This window comes from Typopeltis vanoorti, chromosome 18 (assembly GCF_054136105.1).
Source record: "Typopeltis vanoorti isolate ZY-2024b chromosome 18, IOZ_Tvanoo_1.0, whole genome shotgun sequence".
Taxonomy (NCBI): Eukaryota; Metazoa; Arthropoda; class Arachnida; order Uropygi; family Thelyphonidae; genus Typopeltis; species Typopeltis vanoorti.
The window spans coordinates 110,663,152-110,690,217 of NC_143566.1; the positions used below are offsets into that span (position 1 = coordinate 110,663,152).

At 36.0% G+C, this 27,066-nt stretch overlaps 1 protein-coding gene across 1 annotated transcript in view; it reads left to right on the forward strand.

Moving 5' to 3' along the window:
* Positions 1-27,066, forward strand: part of LOC150097072 (RAB11-binding protein RELCH homolog) — a 445,830-nt gene that overhangs the window by 54,612 nt on the left and 364,152 nt on the right. Inside the window, exon 4 of the mRNA XM_090408119.1 lies at positions 21,064-21,227. Within this exon, the coding sequence (XP_090264245.1) occupies positions 21,064-21,227 (164 nt within the window). The remainder of the gene's footprint in view (positions 1-21,063; positions 21,228-27,066) is intronic.

Below are 27,066 nucleotides of genomic sequence, written 5' to 3' on the forward strand. Positions count from 1 at the left end.
CAAGTAGTGAAATCGCACGGTTGAGCGGAGCGATACATAGAGCAAAGCGGCAACTGGAGTGTATGCAAAAATGTGTACCGAACGTACCAACTAATAAACGGCGAAAGTCTGATATGAAAAATAATAGAATGTTCGTGAACGTAAATAAAATGAAGGAGCAAGTGCTGTATGGAGATTTGTTATTAAGAAGTATGATAGTTGAGAGTTTGACGAAATCATACCAACTGGGTGCAAACATAAAGGATGTCAGCGAGTCTATTAGAGTGCAAAAACAAAGGCTGAAAGAAATGATAGTCATGGCAGGAACAAATGATTTGAAAGAAGACAAAATGGAAATAATAAAGGATGTGAGGGAATTACTTTAGGTAGCAAAAGAGAAGAGTGAGAGAGTTAGGATGGTGAGTATTTTGCCACGGTATGACAGTGAAGTGTTTAGGAGGAGGGCCATAATTGCCAATGACTTTATGTGTGGGTAATGCATGGAGAGTGGTGTGGAGTGAGTTCGATGGGCAAAAGGATTTATATAAGATGGATGGTTTACATTTGAATGGATTTGGTGTAAGGAGGCTTGAAAAAGTGTTGATGAATGAAGTGGATATACAGACTCAGGGAAACTAGATTTATTAAAGGGGGGGGGGAGTAGATATGCAGACTTCAGGGAGGCAGTTGAGTGTATGAATGAGTATAATATGCCCAAGCGAGTACGAAGGACAACAAATCAGAATGGGATAGTTAGTAGAAGGCATCAAAGTAGAGATGGGACTAACGGGCTTCTGCAATTCATGTACACTAATGCCAGGAGTATTAGGAACAAGGAGGAGGAGTTTTTGGCCTGGCACTTCCTGGCCACAGGTTGGTGGTATTAGTGAAACATGGCTGACAGAAGATGATAAAACTAGTGGGATTGAATGTGATGGGTATAGCATTTTCAGGAGTGACAGGGAGAATAAAAAGGGGGGAGGAGTGCTATTGATGATAGCTGATGAGTTGCAGCCAAGGAGTGTAGAAATTGAACTGCAGGATAGAGAAAAGAGCACATTTGAGGCTATTTGGTGTGAGATAGAAGCTAGCAGAACAAAATATACAATTGGGCGCTGTTATAGACCAGGTGGTGGAATAGATGGTAGGGATAAGTATGCATAGGCAAATAGAAGAAATGAGCTGAAGGAGAGTAATTATTATGGGAGATTTCAACTATGGTTGCATTGATTGGAGTGAGGAGAGAACACACGGGAGGAAGGAATTGGATTTTATGTGGTTATTAAGGGACAACAATCTATGACAGCATGTAATGGAAAATACTAAGGAGCAGAGAGGGCTTGACCTAGTAATCGCATCTGAGAATGTGGCTGTAACGAACATGACCATGTTGCTACCAATTGGTGAGAGTGATCATAAGGTCATGACTTAGGAGGTGGCTAAAGGAGTGGAATTTACAATTAAGACAGGGTACATGTGGAATTGCCAGGCTGGTAAGTATGACAAGCTTAGGAGTGTGCTTGGCTCAGTGCCATGGCATGTACAACTGCAAGGGCTGGATGTTGATAGTGCATGGGAGGTAGTTAAGAAGTGTTTGCAGGAGGCAATGCTTGACTGTATACCAAGAGTCTGAATAATAAATCAAGTAGGGGTTAAATGGATGAATAACACTATTAAGCTTGAGCTGCAAAAAAAGAAACAATTGTGGAGGGAATTTAAGGAGAAGGGTGACCATCAGGTGCAGGAACAGTATAAAGCTCAGATGAGAAAGGTAACAACGGTGGTAAGAAAAGCAAAAGCAGATTACGAAAGGAAATTGGCCACGCAGGCTAAAGAGAATCCCAAACAGTTTTTTGAATATGTTGCAAGTAAAAGGAAAAATGCTCATGGTAGAATGATCTTAAAAAATGCTGAGGGTAGGGAGGTAACCGAATCAGTCGATATTGTGGAATTACTGAGCGAGCACTTTGCAAGAGTATATCATCCAGGTGGTGACTTTGCAGGAATGGAAGAACCAACAGCTTATACTGGAATTGTGATGAATGAAGTAGAGGTAACTAGTCTATTACAGAACCTCAATGTCAATACATCTGTGGGATTGGATGGTATACCAGCTCGTGTCGTAAGTGAAGCGGCCAAAGAATTGTCAGTGCCCTTGACCATTTTGTTTAATTTGAGCCTCAGGACTGGGTCAGTCCCAAGGGGGTGGAAAGAGGGGAAAATAGTTCTGCTGCACAAAGGTGGTTCCAAGGCTGCTGTTGAAAATTACAGGCCAATCAGCATAACAGGAATCATTATCACAGTCTTAGGGATAATAGTCAAGAGGAAAATACAAGATTGGATAGAAGAAAAATGGGATACTGTATCAGGGACAGCATGGTTTTGTGAAGGGTAGGTCATGCCTCAGTAACTTGCTCACGTATTATAACACAGTGACGGCTGAACTGGATAAGGGTAATGGGTTTACAGGGATTTCTACTGGACCTTGCTATAACCTTTGATAGGATACCACATGGAATTCTGTTATTATTATTATTATTATTATTCCTGATACCTCCAAGGAGTCCGAAGACTCATCGCGGGAGGACATCTTCAACTGTCTCTACACCTTACCTCTACTACGAATCAACGCCATCTACCGCCCACTTCCAACACCACAACTAGTAATTTTTGTTTGTAAATTGCGTGTGTTCTGAAGGGCCGATTTGTATGTATGCGGGATGAAAAACCCGAGTTTCCGGGAGAAAAAACCCTGCTACCTCCGTATGAGATCGGCTAACTCACCATCGATTGAAATCGACCAGATAAAGATTCCTCCCGTCGCGACGAGAATCGAACTTAGGCCTATTCCAATCGAAGGGCGCAATGTACCGTCGTTCTTCCAATTGCGCTACGGAGGCGCTAATCAGTAAAATTCTAAAATTCTAATCAGTAAAATGTAGCATATGGGGATGGATAGGAGGGTGGTTGATGGAGAGATATCAGAGAGTGGTTTATTCAGGAGTAGAGTACAAAAGACGACCTGTGACTAGTGCTGTGCCACAAGGATCTGTTCTTGGACCACTGCTGTTTAATTTGTTCATTAATAATATAGGAAAAGATCTGGGAGGAACAGTTCATTTGTTCGTGGATGATGCAAAGTTGGGTAGGGCAATAGTGAATGCAGATGATGTCAAAATTTTGCAGGATGATTTGGATAGATTGGAGGTCTAGGCTAAGGAGAATGGATGTCAATTTAATGTGGCAAAATGTAAGGTTATACATTTTGGGGTGAAAAGATTAGCAGCAGTTTACTACATTGGTGGAACTATACTCCAGGAAATTGATGAGCCCAGAGATTTGGGAATGTTGGTGGATAAGGAGTTGAAGTTTAGCGGACACATTGCAAAAGTGGCCAAATCAGCTCATCAAATCACTTGGTTGCTGAAGAATACTTTGACGAGCAGAGACCAGCATGTTATTGTTCCTCTGTATCGAGCATCGATAAGACCCCATCTCGACTACTGTGCCCAGATTTGGTCACCTAGGTTTCTTCTTGATGGGAAAAAGGTTGAAAGGATCCAGAGGCGAGTGACCAAGATGATAACAGGTCTGTGGAATGAACCTTATGAGAACAGGTTGAGGATTTGTGTGTTGCAGAAATTGGTTGATAGGTGGAGGAGGGGAGATATGATTGAGACATTGAAATTACTGAACGGTTTCTATAGGATTAATTCAGATGATATTTTTGAGAACAGGGCTGGTGATGGGAAGACTAGGGGACATCCATGGAAACTGGGCAAGAGTGTGGTTAGTAAGGGTGTTAGAGCTGGGCTCTTTACTTTTAGAGTGGTGAATGAGTGGAATAAACTGCCAGAGTCTGTAGTGGGTGCTGTGACAGTGAATGAGTTTAAGGCAAGGTATGATAGATACTGTGTGAATGTCGAATAGTTGTGATGAACATGATTTGGGGCCGCCCTCAATGAGTCTAAGGATTCCCTGAAGTTGCCCATAATAATAAAGCTCTTATCCTCCATAGAAGCAGGTTCAAATATGAACGCCTTTTTAAAGAAAGTTGTGAAGCTAATTTACATCAGCCGAATTTAAATCGAAATGAATCTCTCTCTCTCTCTCTCTCAAAACTCTGGGAGACTTTTATGCAACCAGCAATAAAAATTAATTATCTTGAAAGGATTATTTAATAATTTTTAGTAATTATTCTCCTAGCATGCGACAACAATTTCATGTTGTGATCCACCGACTGTTGTGTACTTTGTATTCCATTCTTGTAACTGTTTGTATGACACTGAAGATATACTGTAAATTTCAGTATAAAATATTTGTACCTTTATTAATTAAAAGTGATTAGTGTGGTCTTTACGTGTTCTATTAATAAATATACTATGCCACAGGTACCTCTAAAGATTGTAACCTGTTTTGTTCAACATTCTTTGAAATGTCCTTATTCCAGACATCCAGAATAGCTTTATGTTCATGTTTTATATAGAGTTTATCTGATTCCTTTTGCAGTCCTGTTTCCTCCATTTCAAAGCTTCAATACCTTTCAGAACATTTTCCCACCTTCCTGATATATTCTTATCGAAGGTATCACATTACTTGTGTTAGCTACTTTCACACACAGATATCTTATGTTTTTTTTTCTGTATTCTCTGAGAGCATCTGCCAACTTATTGCTAGGAACTTTGATACATTACCATAAAATATTACTGGAATCATGTTTAATTTATATATCTTTATTTGAAAAGATTTCAGCTAAGTTTCATAGTAATGGTCAATACAATTATAGAAAAACTCAAAGAGAACAGTTAAAATTGAAAGTACATGATATGTGCACTATCAGCGGCAGGAGAATAGCCTCATCTGCGTTAATAGATATTCAGAATAAATCATAATAAAATAATTTAGTTAATAAATCAATTTTAAACGAAAAAAGTAATTGCAAATTAACGAGACTTGATTGTTGAATATTAGTCAGTATAACTTCCCAAATTATGAGAAAGTTTTAGGTAATCATGTTTGTTCAGGTTTGGATTGTGATGTGCGCTTCAAAGCTTTCTTTGTACAGTCTTCCCAGAAGAAAATAAATTTTGTGTAACACTTTGGTTTTGTTCTACTGAATCCTGTTTTGTAGATAATGTGTGGCTTGCTAAACTGGATAAGTTGGGTTCTTTAAGTCAAATGTATTCCTGTAGTTCTTTAAGATGAATTTGTGTAGAACATCCAGTCTGTCCATAATAACATAAGCTGCAGGAGCAGGTGTTTCTGTAAATGTAAGGATAAGAAAAAAGAAATTTGTTTTTAAGTTTGCGAGCTGGATGGAAAGAAACTCGTAAGTTAATCTGTCAAAGTAGTCTTGCTATTTATTTGTAGAAAGATTACAATTTACAAATTCTTGTAATTTCTTCTTGAGATGGGTTAAGACAACAACCATAATTAGTGATTATTTTATCGATAGTTTTTGCATTATACCATTAGAGATAAAGGTAGTTCTGACGATAAACAATTCTTTGTTTAGAACGGTCTCCAAACTTTTCACCGTGAGGTCCACATTGGGTACTTCAGCGTGCCGTAGTAAAAAAAAAAAAAAAAAAAAAACTCTAGAACAAGATATGAGTTGTATTGAAAGCAGATAAAAACTGATTGCAGAGTATGTGAGATTAAATTATCGTATATTAATAGCAACAAACACTATCAGCAAATTCTCATTTTTATCACAAATTATAATAAAACCATTAATGTGAATGATGTAACTGTTTGTGTTTTTAAAATCTTATTATACTCAGGTTCAAATTTTGAAGTGTTAATTACAAGTAGCGATTTCAAATGTTCATCAGATAAATTTGCCCAGTATTTTGACTTGATATATTTCATTTGGGAAAAAGTTTGTTCGCAAAGATACGTTGTTCCCAAAATAGAGATAAATTTACAAGCAAATTTCTTCAAATTTGCTTGTAAAATTTTGTAAAATTCAAATTTTTCTTCGTCAGTCCATTTTAACCGACCTTTTACATTCAGAAAGACTGTATAACTTGGATTACGGTTACTTTTTGCTATTCGGGAATATATTTTGAACACAATTTTAATTAATGCATTTGTAATCTATCAACACCCCGTGTTTTTTTTTTTTTTTTTTCAATTCTTATCGAAAAATTAGTCCAATTGGCGGGCCGGATAAAATCATATCACGGGCCATAGTTTGGAGACCTAAATATTTGATTGCACCATATTTCTGATGAGGGTGACGAGTTAGAATCAATGTATTTACCAGTATGAGTTGGTTTTCTATATACTGAGAACTGTAGACTATCATTTGGTTGACTTAGAATGAGAACATCTAGAAAAGGAAGACGGTTATCTTCTACTTCCAAAGCAAATTTGATTTTTGGGTTTATTGAATTAATTTTTTCAAGAAATTCATATAGATCAGATAAGGAGGAGTTCCATACAGCAAACATCATCAACATACTTGTACCAAATCGATAGTTTAGATGAAAATCATCCAGAATATGTTGTTCGATATGTTTCATAACGTAATTAGCTAGATTTTGGGACAAAGGGGTGATCCATAGCTGTTCCTCTACCTGTTTGTTCTGGCAGCTAAAGTAGCCTGAATATCAGGAGGAAAGTCATTATGAAGAAATTCACTCATGTCTGTCAGAGAGATTTGTAAAGATTGAGACTACATCAAAACTTACTAGATGATCTGTTGATTGTAAAGAATAGTCCTGAAATTTTATTCTTAAAATCTATTGAATTTTTTATGAAGGAACAGTTCCTAGTAAATGCAGAAAGAAGATTAGAATGGTATTTTGAGACTATACATTGCCATCCAATGCAGTTCACAATTGGTCAAAATCAACAGCCTGTTGGACAAAGTTCATTCTTGGGATGAAGAAGCAGTAAAAATCTAAAAGTTCATTATCCCTTTGCTCTAAGGCTGTATGACAATAGCCTTAGAGCAACATATCTGTACCTAAACAATCGATTTGATACAGATATGTGTTGATGTGTTTGCTGAATGGAACTTCTCCTTGTCTGATCTTCATGAATTTCTTGAAGAAATTAATTCAATAAACCCAAGAATCAAATTTACCTAAAAGGTAGAAGATAACAATTGTATTCATTTTCTGGATGTTCTCATTTTACATTGGTATCCCAAAGCTAAGGACAAACTACATTTTTACCTGTATATGAAAAAATCTTTCATGACTACAGCCAAATGAGGACATAAATTTATTGCCAGCATACTAATAAATTATATTACACAAAATGTGTTATAAATTTCATACATATTAAACTGCGATATGTTTTTGGTAATAGTTACAAATTTCCTAAGGACATAGTTAAGGAATTAATATACAGTGCTTACAGAAAACTATGCAGTGAGACATTTCAGTATGGAATATGTCCACCCCGAACAGTGATGTAGCTCTCGCATCATACCATGCTTAGCGCCATGTGATTCAGCAGTAGAGACAAACTGGCCTGCTCCTCCTTCTGAGCAAGTACAAGGCCTTGATTGTTTTCTGGAGGGTTATTAATTCAGGATACTTGAGCTGCCAGAACAAACTGTACAAACAGAGGGATCAACTATAGGGTCTCCTCATTCCCCAACTCTAGCTAATTACTTTATGGATTTTTTTCACCTAAACTATCCATTTGGTACAGATATGTTGATGTTTGCTGAATGGAACTTCTCATCATCATCATCAAATTCCTGCCATGTACCCTCAAGGGATGTACAGGATATGATATTACTATATGAAAAATTACATCATTACTAACTTCCTATGTACAATTTTCCTCCAAATCAGTCTGTTAATTGTCAAAACTCCAACATTATCAGATCTTATATTTCTATCGTCTAAGGCACTTTGTACCGTATCAATCCACCTATATCTTGGTCTTCCTCTGGGTCGTTTTCCTGCCAACCTGGCAGAGAACACTTGTTTTGCTAATCATTCTTCGCCCATTCTGTTTAAGTGACCATACCACCTGAGATTAGCTCTGCTAACGCATTCCTGGATGCTGACAATGTCAATTTCTTTCCTAATATCCTCATTTTTAATATGATATTGCCATTGATGCCATCTGTTCACGCCTCTAATCTTTCTCAGGACTCTCATATCTGCGGTCTCTAGTCTTTGGTCAAGTGTTTTACTTCTGACCCAGCTCTCAGATCCATAAGTTAAAACTGGTTTGAACACTGTCTTGTATACAGCTAATTTAGTGTTCCGACTAATTTCTCTCTTATTCCATATGAATTTATTCAATTGACTTCCCACCATACCAGCTTTGCTGATTCTGTTGTCTATTTCTATATTTAATTTACCATCTTCAGTAAAAATCGTGCCTAAGTAGCTGAAATGTTTTACTTGTTCCACAGGTTCTCCATTCACAACACAGTTGACATTTTCAGTGATTCTGCCTATTTTCATTGTCTTTGTCTTTTTATTGCTGACCTTCATACCATATCTATTACAACAGCTATTCAATTTAGTCAGAGAATCTTGCAGACTTGTAGCGGATTTATTTAGAAGTATAACATCATCCGCATAAAGCAAAGAGCTGACATTGACATCTCCAATTTTGATATCAGGTTTAATACCACTTTCCTTCATAATGTGATCCATATAGATAATGAATAACAGAGGGGATAATGTACATCCTTGTCTCACACCAGATTTAACATTAAACCATCTTCCTGTACTTCCTTCAATTCTAACTGCTGACTTACAACTCAAATAAAGACTAAGTATTGCTTGATATAATGCCCCATTGACACCATATAACTGCAGCGTATTGCATAGCTTCTCTCTTGGCACCTTGTCGTATGCCTTTTCCAAATCGACAAAACTTAAATACAGATCTTTGTTATATTCCCATGCTTTCTCGACTATTTGTCGTAAAGTGAAGATCTGATCCTGACAGCCTCTATTTGGCCTGAATCCAGCTTGTTCTTCACCAAGCTTTTCTTCCACAATTCTTCTCAACCGTTTCTCAAGTATACTTGCATAGATCTTGCCAGGAACACTCACTAGGGAAATACCTCTGTAATTCTCACATTCAGTTTTATTTCCCTTTTTATATATGGGTACTATGAGAGCTGTACTCCAATCATCGGGAATTCGTCCCTCTGTCCAGGCTTTTTGAACTATGCAGTGCAGCCACTCTAAGACTTTAATACCACTATACTTCAGCATTTCTGGTCGAATATCATCTATCTTGCTTCCTTTCCACATTTCAAGCCTTTGATGGCTTTTTCTACTTCAAGTATGGATATGTATTCCTGACCGCATGCCTGGTCAGTATTTTTTACCACTGTGCTGTCATCACTGCTTGTTTCATTTAGTAGTTTTTCAAAGTAATTACTCCATACTTCAAGGATATGTTTTTCTCCTGTTTTCATGTCACCTTTATCATCTCTAACTCCTTTTACAGCACTCTTTCCTCCATTCCTAAGCTTCAACAACCTCCAGAATATTTTGCCACCTTCTTGATATTTATTTTCTATATTCTTGCCAAAGTCCTCCCATGACTTTTGTTTAGCTAGTTTTACACACTGTTAAGCTTTCTTACATTTGTCTCTGTATTCTGTAAGAGTAAAAGCTGACTTATTCACCAGGAACTTTTGATATGCTTTCTTCTTTTCCTTCACTGCCTCTTTAACTTCCTGTGTCCACCAGGGAGTTCTGATTCTTTTTATCCTTGCACACAACCTCACCACATGCCTCTCTGGCAGAATCAATGTTTTCTTCAGAGTTTGCCACTGAATCTCCAAGGTTTGATTCCTGTTCTCAAACTCTTTCATTTTCTCTTCAATAATCTTTCTGTATTTTAGTCTACAGTTCACATCTGAGAGCTGCTCAACTTTATTCGCTTTAAAACTTTCTTACATGTTATTCTTTTCAATATGAAATTCAATTTTATCCTGCTCAAGACTAAATAGTGATTGCTTCCAATTTCAAATCCTCTGTACACTCTGGTGTCCTGCACCAGGGAGAAAACATCACTATCAACAATAACATAGTCAATGAGACTTTTCTTATTCCTAGCCTCTTCTCTCCATGTGAATTTGTGCACATTTTTATGCTGGAACATGGTGTTAGTAATAACCAGTCCATGTGCTGAGCAGAAATCCAACAGATATTTGCCATTATTAGCTTTGCTCTTTTCTCCAAATTTTCCCAAAATATTTTTGTATGTCTCGCAACCATTTCCTACTCTGCTATTTAGATCCCCAACAAGGACCAACTTTTCCTTTTTCATTGTGTCAGTTGCTTTTTCTAGAGCGTCAAAAAATTCCTCCACTTCTACCTTAGTAGAACCTTCTGTGGGACCATAGGCACAAATAAGTCTCATTGTCCAGTTCCCCATTCTCATATTTGCCCACATTACTCTACTTGAGACTGACTGCCATTCAAGAAGATTAGCCTCGTATTTTGTGTTGAATACTATGGCTACTCCTTCTTTTCCTTGATTGTCATTGCCTGAATATAACATTTTGTATTTATTTCTCAGAAAGATCTCACCAGTTTTGGTCTTTTTTGTTTGTCACCCCTATTATGTCGATCTGGTACTTATCTAATTCCTCTGTTAGCTCCATTTCTTTGCCATTCAGGCTTCTTACGTTGATAGTACCGATCTTTAACTCTGGTGATGTTGAGTTGGGGTTTGTTTTCAGATTTGTTCCAGTAGCTGACTTTTCGTTGTTCGCCCTGGTTCCCTGGCGAAAACAACGGGGGGGGGGGGGGGCCTTGTTTAACCGGACGACGCCCCAGCCGGCATGAAATTTTGTCATGTTGTACCATCATTTTTTATTTTGGTTTAACCAATAAGAATACAATTTGGTCGGCTAAATCTTAAATTGCCAGCCCATCCTCGTTCATTCAGTATCAAAGTAGATACCCAACAGGGTGCACCACGAGAAGGTGAGGATTGGACATTAGGTCAGAAGCCCTGGTCGGTTCTCCGCATTCCTTTAAAGGCTATGTGGAGGTCTCCTCTCAGTTATACAGCTTTGAAAATTACCCCTGGAGAGTAATTTTTAGCAGCAATGTATCTCCCTGTTCTGTCCCACACATGGGAAATGTGCTGGCCACTCTTTGATTAATATCTCTTGTCTCCAGAAGTATATCCCCTGCTCATGTATGATGAAGTGTGGCATTGTCATCCATAAAAAATGAATTCCTTATCTGCATTACAACGGAACAATTGAACATGACGTTGAACTTTGTTGCAATATTCACTAGTCATAGTCACTTTTTGCAGCACTTGTAGCTCAGTGCATCCATTAAACATGTCTCCCCACACTATCACCCCAGCATCACCGTATCCATCCCTTTCAACAACATTCTCACGACAGTAACTTTCATGCACTTTAGCAATATGGTTGCCTAATTTGTACGTGGGGGAAATCAATGCCATCCACTATGGGACATAATGGCACATTTTGTTTATGGATTTTTGGTAGTCCATATATTCTGGGGATCTAGAGTTAAAAGGCTTTAGTTTGTTAGTTACTTCCTCAGGGAAAAAATAACTTTCTTAAGGAGCCTTGGGAGTGTTCTGATTTGGGAGCTGGTGGGATCATATTCAATGGGGAGGTAGGTAGACCGATCTAACAATGAAGAAGTAAATTTTTTTTTTGAAGAAATACAATTTTGCCACTACTTACAAACCTATTCCTAAGGACAAACTCTCACCTCTGATTTTACCTGGCGTTGAGATCCCATGCTCCTGCAAATTGTCTTACTTTGGTCAGACAGGTAGGTCTGTTCAGAAACGCATCTCGGAACATGAAGACTACATTCGTCTTTTCAGACTTCAGAAATCTGGTCTCTCCCAACGTGGAGTTGAAAATCCAAACTATAGGATCCATTGGGAGAAGTTGAAACTTTTACACAGATCTTTATATACCGTATTTGCCGGCATATAAGATGCACTTTTTTTCTTTGAAAATAGGTCTGAAAAACAGTCTTATATTGCAGATACTCAGTTTTTTATTATTTTCATTTCTGGAAATTTTCTCTGTTCCTAGTTACACAATTTCTTTATTGCTTCCTTGTGGTGTGTGTGAGAGCATTCCAGTTACGTAGAGCAGTGTTTCTCAAACTTCAGACATTCGCGTTCATATGATTGGTGTGGTATTAACAAAATATCGTGCTACTAAATGACAGAGACGAGCCGACAGTTGAGTTGAAATGCTAATTCTCTTCAACGGAATTGCTTATATGATATCTGAAACACATTCACTATATATTTCTTCGTTTTAACACGTTCACTCAAACAAAACCATATATTGCACCGGCAACATATGGTTTTGCTTGAGTCATATAGCATTTTCTGTGGGAGTGGGACATGCGATTCATGAGTTAGTGCTGTTTTTATCCGTTGTCTCTATTATATCAACTCAATTTGTTGTTTAAGTGGACAGGGAAATCAAGGGAAATCCTGCTGAACCCTGTCCACTTAAACAACAATTTGAGTTATAACATCCCAGATAGCCATGCTGCAGTTATTCAATATTCGCGTTCACGTGAGCTTGCACGCACACTTGCAATAAACAATGGCACGCCTGTTAGAACAACTTGAAAAAATGCAACGTTTTTTATGTATCAATTATGTGTGGCAATTTTTACCTGTAATTTCCAGTTTGTTTTGATACTTCAATGTTTATTACTATTCTTGTCCTTTAAGAATACCTGAGGAAGGCTGTTATAAGCCAAAAGTAGTCATATTATTCTTATTAAAATCTTTATGAGTTATCTCGGTTTTTAGTTATTAAATCTATGTTTTTAAAAAATATATATATAAATATTTTTTTTTACAGTTATGTTTAATTTACTTCTATAACATGTTACTGCATGCATGTTGAGATTCCACTGTAATCATGCACCCTAACTTTATGTTATTCCTAGTATTGTTTGAACTACTGTACTGATGATATCCCAAGATATTTGGGATGAAATATTTATGAATTAAATAGTCATTACTGTGGTTAGTACATGTGTTTTTTAGTAATAAAGAAATAAGCTTACCTGTATAGTCTGTTTGGTTGAGAACCACAGTGGCTATCCTTATCCACTTGGGTGATTACTATTTCTCTGTTGTTCTTCATTTTTTGTAGAGCTTTATATTCTTCCTTAGATAGGTTGGTTTTTGGTGGGTTTGCTTTGGTGAGAACACCGGCTACATCCTGTCTGATATTGTTGGAAATATGGTTGGGCCGGTTGCAGATTCCACGTTCTATCTGTATCATAATTTCTTTGGACTGTATTTTCTTAGGTGCTAAGGCGAAGTTGTGGCCACTTGCAAATGCATTGAGTGCTTCAGGCTTCAAGGTAACGGAAGAAAGGTTAGTTACGGTGTTGAGCGGTAGTTGGGGGTTCGAAGGTAGAGTTCCTTTTCAGATTTTAAAATTTCTTGATGTGCCGACATTGTACTTTCTTAAATTCTTTATCTGCTTAAGCACACGAGACGTCGTAGAGAATCGTCCAAAGGTCGTGGTTCAGAGTAGCAGCAGGCTCTTCTTTTAACGCACGAATAGCCTCATGTAAAGAAATCTGTGAAGCACACATTCACATTCCAAACTGAACCAACATGATTACCTAAAACTCTCAAATTTGGGAAGCTGTACTGACTAATATTCATCATTCATGTGTTCCTCAACTTGTAATTAATTTTTTGTTTATATTTAAAATTAATTTATTAACTAAATTAGTTTATTGCAATTTATTTTGGATATCTGTAACCCCCCAACTGGCCACGACGTCTATAGACTTCGGACTAAATCTGGATACGAAGCTCTAAAACTCATTGAATAACATGGATAAGAGGTGCAATTTGGTGTCACTATTTCATCCACATTGGCCGGTAGGGAGGTTAATGCAGATAAAGCTATTCTCCTGCAGCCGATAGTGCACATATCATCACATACTTTCAATTTTAATTGTTCTTTTTTTTTTTTTGTTTTCCTATAATTGTATTGACCATTGCTATGAAACTTAGCTGAAATCTTTTCAAATAAATTTATATAAATTAAACATGATTCTAGTAATAATATTTTATGGTAACGTATCAAAGTTCCTAGCAAGTAAGTTGGCAGATGCTCTGAGAGAATACAGAAAAAAAATAAGATATCTGTGTGTGAAAGAAGCTACATAAGTAATGGGATAACTTTGATAAGAATATAAAGATAAATATCAGGAAGGTGGGAAAATGTTTTGAAAGGTATTGAAGCTTTGAAATGGAAGAAACAGGATTGCAAAAGGATTCAGATGATAAACACAATATAAAACCCTGAAGATAATGCTACTCTGGAGGTCTTGAATAATCGCATTTCAATGATTGTTAAACAGAACAGTTGCAGAAAATATTCAAGTAGAATGCAATTGGGATTACATATCAGTGCTTGAGATAGAAAAGGCCATCAGAAAATTGAAATGTGGAAATGCAGCCCGAGTAGATGATATTCAACAAGAAATGATGATGGATGAGTTTTACAGTTGCTACATGCATAATACAGAATGCCTGTCATTAAAGTGCATTTCAGATGATCAGAGAAGAGCTCTTAGTTCCCCCTTATGTGTTCCAGGTAAAATGCAGCCATACTTGAGAAGAAGCAAAGAAGAATTGTGGAACAGAATTCTTCTATGCATTTTACTATGCCAGGGAAAATATGGGCTGGCAGGATCACATTTTCACTTTAAAACTAATCATGAGAATATAACCAGCTTGGTTGACCAACTGGTTAACACATCCACTCTCCAGCCAAAAGGCTGCAAGTTAAAATCCTGCCACGGGCATGGATGTTTGTGATTGTCTGTGGAAATACTAGTGGTGATGGATATTAGTTGTAGTTGGTGGATTGAGTAGTGGAGGCAGTTGTAGAGTAGGTGCTTTACCTTGATGAATTTTTGGACTCCCTGGAGGTGTCACGTAATAGTAACAAGGATCTGTACTTGTGTAGATCTGGAAACAGTATACACCAAAGTACCAAGAGAGAAGCTTTTCAAAATGCTAATATTTTGTGGGATGCGTGGAACATTATAGAGCAATATATATAATCTGTATTTAAGTTGTAATTCAGTAGTTAGGATTCAAGGAAGCACACGAAGATGGTTTGATGTATCAGGTGTAAGCCAAGTATGCACATCTATGTCCACTCTGATTCATCATATACATGGATCATATTTTGAAAGAAAGTGGCATTTAACCTGATATCAGAATCTGAAATATCAAATTTATCTTTTTGCTTTATGCAGATACATTCTTAAACAAATCCAGCAAGAGTTCAGTCCAGGATTCTTTGACCACGCTACCAGTCATAATGTATATGTACGTCCAAGTTACTATGGAAGCAAAGTGCATATTAAAATTGTAATACCATTGATATTACATTGAAATATATGAAGGTGTGTATTTGATCCATAATGGCCTGTAAGGTGGTTAAACTGATTAACAGCTGCAACAAATTTGACATGAAAATTAGCAATAAAAAAGACCAAACTATTAAAAATAGGCTGTGTGCTTTGGCCATAACTCAAATAGTCTTTTTGTTTTATTGTTCTTATTTCATTTTCATCGTGTTAGTTAGTATAATTCATGTATACTTTTAATCTAGTCTCTCATAGTACTAGGTTAGGTTTAAACACAGAATTCCCCTCTCCCCCTCAATGTTTATATACTCTATATGAGTATATTCTTTGGATTTTATTGGACCATGATTTTTTATATAAATATATGTATACAATCATCAACCAGTTTTGCCAGCTTGGGTCTGTCTGACTTCTTCACGACGAGAATGGTTACATTAACATTAAATGCTGCAACATAAGAATGCAGAAACAACCTTACAATCAGTTAAAAAAATTGAAAAGAACACGCGACATTAAGAGCATAAAGCGTGGAGAATTAATCATTGTTAGTAGATCGTATTTTATAGTTTTTCGGTTAATATGTTCTGCTAAACATAGTGAATTTATTAAGCTTTTCCAAATGTATTTTAATATCATGCCTTGATTTCCATTGAGATTGTCTCCTGTATGGAGTACCACTGCAGCTTCTTTAAAGTTTCTACATTTGCAATCTTCTTCGATGTACGGCATGGAGCTGTTGTCCCAATCAATGGAATGGTTCAAAATTGAGAAATGATGGGCTAATCCTGAGATGTCTGTTCTGTTGTTGATCTCTGTTTTTTTTTTTTTTTTTTTCGTATTTCTAGGCTTTGTGATGTTTGGCCTACATAGTTCAGTCCACATTAACATAGGATGCTGTATACTCCTGCATATTTGTAGAAAGCGATGCTGTCCTTAGGAGATCTCAAAATGTGCCGTGTAGTTAAAATAGGTTCAAAGGCAACTCTGATGTTGAAAGACTTCATGATTTTTGCCATTTTGTTGGAGACTAAGCTTGCATAAGGTATGACGATGGACTATGTGTACTTTGTCACTTGTCACTGTGGGCTGTGTCTATAGAGAATCTTTTGAATTATATTTTGTGGATAACCATCTTTTTCTTCTGTGATGATATTTATTGCTCTGTTTTTGAGCATATGAATGATGCTAAGTTTTTGTGCATAATGATGAGTAGATTTAAAATGAAGATAACGTCCAGTGTCTGTAGGTTTGCGGTAGATTGTGAGCTTGATTTATCCATTATCCTGTTTTTTTACTAATACGTCCAGAAAAGGTAATTGATGGTTGTTTTCTGACTCTTATGTGAACTTAATTTTTTGGTGAAAAGAATTTATTTTTTGAAGAAACTCGTGTAAGGGATTTTTCATGTCTTTCCAAGCAATGAACATATCGTCTACATATCTCTACCAGACTGATGGTTTTGGAGTTATTTTTGATAGGATGTCATTTTCTAATTTTTCCATGAACAGATCTGTGCATGGTGGAGCCAGAGGACTTTCCATGGCTAATCCTTCCAGTTGTTGATACAATAAGTTGTTTACTTTAAATTAGCTTGATTTTAGGCAATGGCTGAAAAGATGCATAATGTTGTTTGGAAAGAGATCTTCTATGATCTTAATTACTTCTTCGACCGGTACGTTTGTGAATAAAGACACTACGTCTAGGCTTGCAAGTATATCTGTATTGGATATGTTGATACTTTTTAGTTTTTCAACGAAGTGCTGAGAGTTCTTTATGAATGAGGTTGATTTCTTTATCTTCTCTTTCAACAGACTGGCCAGGTGTTTGGCTAGTAGATATGTAGGAGAATTTCTGCCGTCCACGATTGGGCAAAGCGGAACTCTGACTTTTTGAACTTTTGGTACACCATATAGGCGTGGTGGTAATGGATTTAGAGATTTTAAATTTCTTTGAGGCTATCTAGTCATATTGCGTATTAAGAGATTGGTCTCTTTGTGGTGTTTCATGGTTGGATCTACAGCTAATATACGATAAGTAGATGGGTCAGAAACTAAAGCATCGATCTTCGTTATGTAATCTTTGGTATTCATAATAACTGAAGAATTTCCTTTGTCTGCTGTAAGGAATAATGTCTTTGTTCATTTTTTAAGTTTAAGAGTGCTTTCTTTTCAGAGGGTGTAATATTACGTTTCGGTGGTTTTGAGTTAGAGAGGATGATTGTACTTTTAAATCTTATGTCATTTGCTACTTGCTCTGAAAATGAAGAAAGACCTTTTTCAATATTACTTATAAAATATATTTTTGGAATGTGATTAGGAACTATTGAGCGGTTGAAACCTTTTTTAAAATCTCTGATTCTTGTTTGGAATGACTGTAGTCCGAAAGATTGAAAATAACTTTATCATCTGGGAGACATGGTCTAGAATTTTATTTTCTTTGATAAAGTTCATCAAATTTTTTAATTTGAGATTCCTTACTAGACCGGAAAACTTTGCTTTAGCTATTGTGTATCATGCGGTCAATTATATTCCAAGTGGTATTATCTATGTTATTAGAAATATCATCAAAGGAACAGTCAATGTTCCTGTGGACTGAACTATGTTAACTATACTATACTGAACTATGGACTGTTGTATACTCCTGCATATTTGTAGAAAGCAATGCTGTCCTTAGGAGATATTAACATGTGCCGTGTAGTTAATCAAAAGTTATCAAAAAATAAATTCTTTCCACCAAAAAATTAAGTTTATATTAGAGTTAAAAAAAACAACCATCGATTACCTTTTTTTTGGATGTATTAGTAAAAAAATAGGATAATGAACAAATCAAGTTCACAATCTACCCTCAAACCTACAGACACTGAATGTTATCTTCATTTTAAATCTACTCATCATTATGCACAAAAACTTAGGATCATTGATATGCTCATAAACAAAGCAATAAATATCATCACAGAAGAAAAAGATCTGCTTGATGAGCTCTCACTCATATCAAAAACTTTATCCAAAACTGGTTATCCACAAAATATAATTCAAAAGATTCTCTATAGAAACAGCCCATAGTGACAATCTCAAGTGACACAGTGTACATCGTCCATCGTCATACCTTATGCAGGCTCAGTCTCCAACAAAATAGCAAAAATCATGAAGTCTTTCAACATCAGGGTTGCCTTTAAACCTATTCTAACTACACGGCACATGTTAAGATCTCCTAAGGACAGTATCACTTTCTACAATCACTCAGTAGTATACAACATCCTATGTTCCTGTGGACTGAACTATGTAGGCCAAACATCACGAAGCCTAGAAATCTGAAAATATGTTCTTTTTTTCAGATTGGGACAACAGCTCCATGCTGTACATTGATTAAGATTTCAAATGTAGAAACTTTAAAGAAGCTGCATTGGTACTCCGTACAGGAGACAATCTCAATAGAAATCATGGCATGATATTAAAATACATTTGGAAAAGCTTAATAAATTCACTATGTTTAGCAGAATTGAATTATGCGAAAAACTATAAAACGCGATCTGCTAACAATGATTAAATCTCCACGCTTTATGCTCTTAATGTCACGTGTCCTTTTCAATTTGTTTAACTGATTTTAAAGTCGTTACTGCATTCTTCTGTTGTAGTATTTAATGTTAATGTAACCATTCTCGTCCTGAAGAAGTCAGACTGACCCAAGCTGGTGAAACTGGTTAACGATTGTATACATATATTTATATAAAACATCATGGTCCAATAAAATCCAAAGAAAATGTCTCATATTTAGTAAAAGGGACCAAATATCAACAATAAAGTTTATATACTATCTTCACCCTTATAAGAAATCATGCATCTTAATTTTTAAATTGAATTGGTTTTGTCTAATATTTTATTATTTTAGTTATATTTTGGTCTTGAACTTTAAAAGCAGGCTCTCCCCCCCCCCCTCCTCAGATTATCATTTCAGAATTTTCTTAAACTTCAGAAAGCTGTTCTAAACTTTCTTACACATAGTAATTATTATTTGGTCACTTGTTGGTTCTTTGAAATTCGATGCAAGTTATCAGAACAATTTCAAAAAAAGTTTTTAATAAGCACATAATTCAGGCATAGGGGATAGTGCAATTGGTATGGAGCAAGTAGGTGTCAAGATAGCATCCATTGAAAATTCATGATTCAAAAGCTGCTAAGGAGGTAGGGGTTGACTATGCAAAAATGCTAATATTAGGAATTTGTATACCACACTAGCATACTGTATATGCTGTTTCTGATACTGCAGAAATTGATATTGCACGATTTTTTCCATGAAAATTTAATTTATATATTTTTATGGCTATTTAGCCTATTTTTGTTTAGGACTACCCCTTTTTTAACTAATTTAAATATTTGAAAGTTAACAAGGCCTTTTTGCCATAAACTTATTAGCATTGATCAGAATGGATGTCCTTTGATTATTTATCTGATATACACAAATTTATTGGAAGTTTTTCCACTTGGTTATACTATTAATTGCCAAGAAATTATATTCTTGGTTTAATCCTTTATCCAAGTGTAAGCAAACAAAGTTTGCACCTGAAGTATTTTCAGGACTGGACAACTCATATTGACTTCACATCACTTGCCTTAGTATCCCATAATGCAAAGCACATATCCTTACAGATCTGTATAATGCTATGATTATAGGAAGGGTCACTACCCATACCTGTTTTGACCTTTATTGAGGTCTCATCAGTGGAACCAGACCCAGTTTAATCTTTGATTGTGCTATGACCCTTAAAACAGCAGCCTTGGTTCTGGTCCTCCCATTTACGGAATATTGCTCATCAGTTTAGAGCTGAAATACCACCTAACTGTTGTGGACAGACAGCTCCTCTCCCATGGTTACCCTTTTTTTTTTTTCCTCTCACATCACTCCTCCATCCTTCAGAAGAGAAATTCTTCATTCTTCAGAAAACTTCCAACAATCTGTAATCCAGAGTATTTTAATAGTAAGGTGTGACACCTTTTTGGCTACTTGTATATGAAAATATGATTTCTGCATTACTTCAACCTTGGTATCACCTCTGGGTCTGGCTCCCACTGATGAGACCTCAATAAAGGTTGAAACCGGTCTGGGTAGTAACCCTTTCCATAACATTATACATGTCCGTAAGGATATGTGCTTTGCATTATGGGACACTAAGGCAAGTGATGTGAAGTCATTAGCTTCTATATATGAGTTGCCCAGTCCTGAAAATACTTCAGGTGCAAACTTTGTTTGTTTACACTTGAATAAAGGATTAAACCAAAAATATAATTTCTTGGCATCTTTAATTTATACACAAATTTATGGTAGGAATGTTTATCCTTTACTTAAATTTACAATTTGTTAATAGACAAATTAACAGTGTGTTTAGTTTTTACATTGTTCTTATGAATAAAGCAGTCAGTAAATCATGTTAATCATCCCAGTTAATCATGCATTTTTTTAATGTAATATTATGACATTTCTAGGTTAATGTTCAGTGTTGATATGATTATATACTGAGGATATAATTTTTAATGTTTTAAATGTGTTAAAGATATTTTCATGTTACAGACAGATTATAAAATCCACAGTGTATTGCTGTTCAAAATATTTAAACAAGTCAAAAGTTTGCATCTTAATAAATGATAAAGAAAAAAACATTAAGCTAAACCAAAAAAAAAAAATTTTCCCCTCCCTTTCTATAATTTAGAATCAGATCCCAATACTCCTGTTGCCGGCTTAGATAACGTGATCTCTAGTGAACCAGTCAAGCCACATGAGAAACGTGCCTTGAACTTTCTCATTTATGAATATCTTCTAAAGCACAACTACAAATTAACTTCCATTACATTTTCGGATGAAAATGAAGATCAGGTAATTTTTTATTTTGAATATCTTTCTCCTTGCCTACAAATAGTTGTTCGTACATTTTTCTTTATTTTCTTTAATACTTTCATTATGGTAAAATTTTGGAGACTACTACCATATTGGAGAAATAATATAAATTAAAATAATTACTACGTAGTTCAAGATTAATTTCATTCGTTATCTTCTAATTCAAAATACTGGTAAGTACTGGCCTAAAGAATTTAAAGACTGAAGCAGTTATTGTCAGATTAGTGCTTAACTTAAAACCATATATACATATACTGGATGTTTTTAGGCCATCATGGCTGTTTTGATGAGGTTGAAAACAGTAAAAAAAAGAATTGACAGTTTCTTTTAAACTTTGCATTCATACCAAGTTTTGGTATGATATAAGAAACAGTCCGTTCTGTATGGATTTTATTATTTCTTGTAAAAAGACAAGAAATTGAGCAAAACTATATGTACATATTGGCAGTTGAGTTAACCAGCCAGTAGCTATTTGAGCGTAAGTGCAAGTTCCTGAGGCCTCCAATGATATGATTCATAGTTTGCATATATGCAGAAATTCCCCGCAGAAGTAATAAGTGGTTGCAGCAGCATTGTCCAGTCCTAAATTTATCTTGCTCCAGAGATGTTGAGGTAGATTGAATCCTGGAGATTTGACAGTTAATCTGTGATCAGATACTTGCAGTTTGTTCCATTTTTTCCACCAGTCCTGTGGACCATCATCTAGTATTTCAGCAAGTCAGATGGGAGATGTGGAGGTAAGATGGTAAACTGGAAGTGAGGAGATATCTTGATGTTTGGGAAGGTTAATGTTATTTCTGATTTGATTTACTTCTTTGATGATAGCTTCTTCTCCTGTGAAGAAAGGAGTGATGTGAGAAAAATAAAGTAACCATGGAGAGGAGCTGTCTGTCCATGACAGTTGGGTTGTGCTTCAGCTCTAAGCTGGTGAGAAATATTCCATAAACATACAGACCCGAGCTAGGGATGCTATTCTGAGGGTCGTAGCACAATCAAGTTTTTTCTGAATGCTGTTAGCATGTGAGACTGTAATCAAGCATGACAGTAAACTAGCAAGAGTTACTTTCATGGATTAGATTCCTGTTGCAGAAGTTTGTTTTTCCATGAGCCTTGTGGTTATTTAGGTGAAAAGCTGAAACAACAATTTTGCTAGGGTTAAGAGAGAGTCCTCAGGTTTCAAAGTATTATTGCAGTGAACTCAGATCTTTGCTCAGTGTTTCCTCAAGCCTTGAAAGGTATTGTTGTGAGTGGCAATTACTGTTATCAGTGTAGATAAACTTTAGATACTGTGTTGGAGGTATGTCACTTCTATACAAGTTGAATAGAGCTGGTGCAAAGGCAGATCCTTGTGGCAGTCCATCCTGTATGATTAACGTTTTTCTTTTTTTGTGAATTCAGATGAACCTTTATTTTCCTGTTGGATGCTATTCTGCAGGTTGAATTGTTATAGTAAACCTTTCTTCCTAGGCTTGCTGTCTGAACCTTTATGGTATCTAGCTTCTATGTGGGTTTTGAAGGCTTGGTCCTAGTTGCAGCAGCTTCTGCCAGGTCTAAATTCAGTCTTTTTATGGACAGACTAAGATGCCTTTTATTTTTTGAGAAATCCTAGAGGATGATCCTTTCAAAAAAGTGTATGAACTGCAGAGCAGTACTCATAAGGTGGTAGTTATTAGTCATCAGCTGGGTTTTAGAAAGGCTATCTTTCTGAAATTATTGAATATTATCTTTGATTTATGCCAAAGTTTTGAGAGTTTTCATTTATTATTGAAAAGAAATTTGATAGCCATGTTTTTGCTCTTAAGCCAAGGTGAATAAGAAAATCAGGAAGGATGCCATCAAAACCAGGAGCTTTACCTATTTTGGTTATTTTGCATCAGTTTCATCTGAAGTTACTGGATTGAAGTTTGCTGAAGATGCAGCTTCCAGAAAACTAGGTTTTCTCTTTCACTCAAGACGCTACTTCACTTCTAAACATCTGTTAACATTATATACAAATCATAAATCCGCCCAGCTATTGAATACTGCTCTCACATTTGGAGTGGGGCTCCTAAAAGTTCCCTCAAAATGCTTGACTCAATACAGAGGAGAGCAATTAGACTGATAAATGACCCATCTCTCACCAACTCACTCCCCTCACTTTCACATAGACTCTTGGTCTCTGCTACTTGTGTATTCTATAAATATTTCCATGGGAAATGTTCATCTGAAACAGCATCAATAATTCCCCCACTCTCTAATAAGCCCATTGAAACATGTACAGCTGCCTGCCAATACCCTTTCACAGTACACCTTGAAACCCACAGAACAAGTTTCCTTTCCTTCTCCTTCATCCATGCTATTGCGGTACTGTGGAATAGTCTTCCCCCCCCCTGATGTATTTCCCAAGGAATACAATGTACAGGCTTTTAAATCCAATGTAAACAAGTTTCTCTTTTCTCAACCCACTACCCATATATGGTACTAACGTACTATGGTTAACCAGCCAACCTCTCGTATATGGGGCCCAACATCACATAAAAAATAAAAAAAAAAAACTACCAGTAGTACTTTTGGTCTGTAAATTGTATATGTTCTCTTTGGGCAATTTGTCTATATGCAAGATGATAAACCCTAGTTTCTGCGAAGGAAAAACCCTGCTACTTCTATATGAGATCAGCTAACTCGCCTTCAATTGAAAAACCTCACATAAAGATTCTTCTCATCACAGTGAGAATCAAACTCATCAATTAAAATCAGTGAAAGGGTGTAGTGTCTCATTGTTCTTCCAATTGCACTGTAGAGATGCTTTTCTTTGTTCTGTTGGGAGTGTTGGTGCCTCTTAGTTCAATGTTCAGTGACCAAGCCTTTTGACTTGATGTGGTAAAGATGTTCAATTTTTATATGCCAGCAAGCTTTTCTACCTTCATCCAAGGACTTTAAGAGGGCAGAAGTGCAGTCTGGAGGTTCTATTTATCTTTTTCCAGGTGAATAAGACTTTTGGTCAACCAGCATGGTGTGTAGGTCTTTCTGAATCCTCTGGCAAATGTCTTTTGCAAAATGCTATAAGAAGTTTAGTGAATCTTTTCTAGTTATCAAGTACGGAATTATGTTGATACATTTTCAGTGAATTTAGTGAATTTTGTTCAATTTGCTTTCCTGAGATTGATCTAATGACAATAGAATTTATAATCTTTTGGATTATAAATTCTATTGTTATTAGACAGTGTCTGTGGAGAAAATGAAGCAGTACTTGATAGATTGAGGTGAGAGAAGTTTCTTCTCTATCAGTGGTGGTGAAGCAGGGGTCAAGAGTTGTCTCCCATCCATATCTTCAATATTTAAAAGTTCTGGGTTGCTTGCTGCTGTAGAGGAAGTGGAGATTGTTAACATCATCTTGTAAAATTTGATGCAGTGAAATTTTGTAAAAAAAAAAAAAAAAAAATTCAGACATTGATTTTACAGAGGTCATAAATCATATGGAAAGAACAAAATTGTACATTACTGTAATTTAACGGACAAATACTGATTGTAAACTTAAAAAGTAACTGACTAAAAGAATGACATAGAATTGTTCATAAATTATAAAATGTTATAAAAGTACAAATTGTACATTACGTCGATTTAATATTAAGTTTTGATGTAAGATTGTAAGAGTTAACAATATTAAAAGTATTTTTGCCTCAAGTTAAGAGGATTAGACAAAATTATGTTGCTGACTTGAAAGTGAACAAAGGTATATTGAAGGTCATTCAAATGTGGAGATTTTGCTGCCAAAATTGTCAAGGTCAAGACAACAGTGACATCAGTTATTTACAGAGGATTTGGGGGTCTTCAACCCTAAAGCAAGGGGCTTCGGAATTGTATAAAAGAGGTCTTGAGAACCTCTGAAACGACCGGGAGTTTTTTTGTCTTGCTGCAGTTCGTTGGCCTCGCTTGGGCTTCCAAGATTTTGTTGGATCATGACCCTTATGCACGGGGTAAACCAGGAGAGGCAGATTATTCTACGTAGATGTATTTTCAGTAATGGAATGTGCCATGTGTGACCAGATACACGCCGCCTACATTAGATCCAGAACCGACGGTGAGCTATGCTACAAATCCCGGAAGAGGACTACACCAGGATGACTGCCAAAAGCCGTTCAGTGAAGGCTAGTATATAGGATGGAGGAAATCAGTCAGCAGGATCGCCACAGATCTTCAAAGCTGATTGGACTATATATGTTTCTGCAAATTTGAGTAGATTCTATTGTATTAATGCTGAGGTAGTAATTAAGAATTGTGTGTCCTCTGAACGTAGCTATGTTAAAATAATTGTATAAGTCTCTATAAGAAATAATTGAGGCTGAGAATTAGCTAGTATATATATTGAGAAGAATGTTAGTCAAAGATATAAATTGTAACAGCCAGTAATTTCCTAGATTTTGTAGAGCAAGTTATTTAAGCATTGTGGAATAGCTGGTCTATATTGTAAGGTTACGAATTGAGTTTAAAATAGACATCAGAGAGAAATTGTTCAATTGTATAATAGATTATATAGTGCTTAAGGTAAAATGTTTTGTTTGTTTAAAACTATAGCCTGATCTTTGACCAATGCACTGTCTCACAAAAATAACCGAACCTGTACTTAAATTAGAGAAATTACCACGACTGACTATTTAAATAATTAGTTTAGAAAGTTATCTATTCTATAAGTGTTATAACTAATCTTCTCATGCTATAAAGTTAATTCAGAATGGCGCAGTCGTTCACTAAATATTGAACTGTAATATAAATTTTTCTTGATTTAGATAGCATGGGAGATAGTTAACTGTAACCGTGAGTTGCCTATTCCAGAGGCCTTCTCAATAATTGCACTAACACTTTTAGAAAGTATAAAGAATTGCAAGTGGGGACTAAGTTAATTGGATTAGATTAGAATAAGCTAAAGCGTACTTAACAGAGATTTTGAAATAAAGTAGACATTGTAAGGATAACGATAAAAGAGTAAAAATAATACAAAAAGGCTCAACAGCAGATATTGAAGAAATACAAAATAAATAATTAACCTAATAATATTAACGTAAACACATAAAAATATTACAGTCTTGCAGTCTTGGATTCTTTTTATTATTGTATCCTGCAAGTTGAAACCCCAAAGTATGATACTAGGATGGGCTGGTGAGGAAGTGCAAGGCTCAGCCAGTTGAGTCATATACATTGCAGATTGGGAAGTTGTGCAGTCAAATACCAGTGGAAAAGGTGCCTTATGATTGTCCCAGAGATGGTTTCCAGATTTCTTTTTGTTTATATTTCCAGGTTGTCTTTCATCATGTTTATCAGTGAGGAGGATGTAACCAGAAATGGTAATATTTTTTTTTGTAAGGTGTGGTTTCTTGGAGTATCCAGTTTGTGCCTGCTAAGGATATTATTTTGTATCTCCGTTTAGTGTCCAGGACATGATCAGAAAGGTTTTCCTTTTCCAGAGATTGGACTTGTGTTCTGTTTTATGTATATGTAGCAATTACAGGTGCTTAGATTTGGTACACCATGGAGGGCTGGGAGGGAGGTCTGGAGATCCTTTGGTAGAAATTTAAATAAGAAAACATGTAACCACAGATTATACTGCAAAATGCAGATATTTTGGTTTGTGTGTAACTAACCATCTTCAGTGTAGAATAAACAATGAAATATTCAAGTATACCCAGTGGATTGCTGGAGCTTACTCACACAAGCTGATTGTTAAATTTTCAAGAATTTTGTCAACTAGTTGTTAAAATGACAATGGCTGAATTGTAAAGTGTTATGCACTTCAATCTGCAATGGCTAGTGGCATATGGGTGATGAGTTTGTATATGGTGAT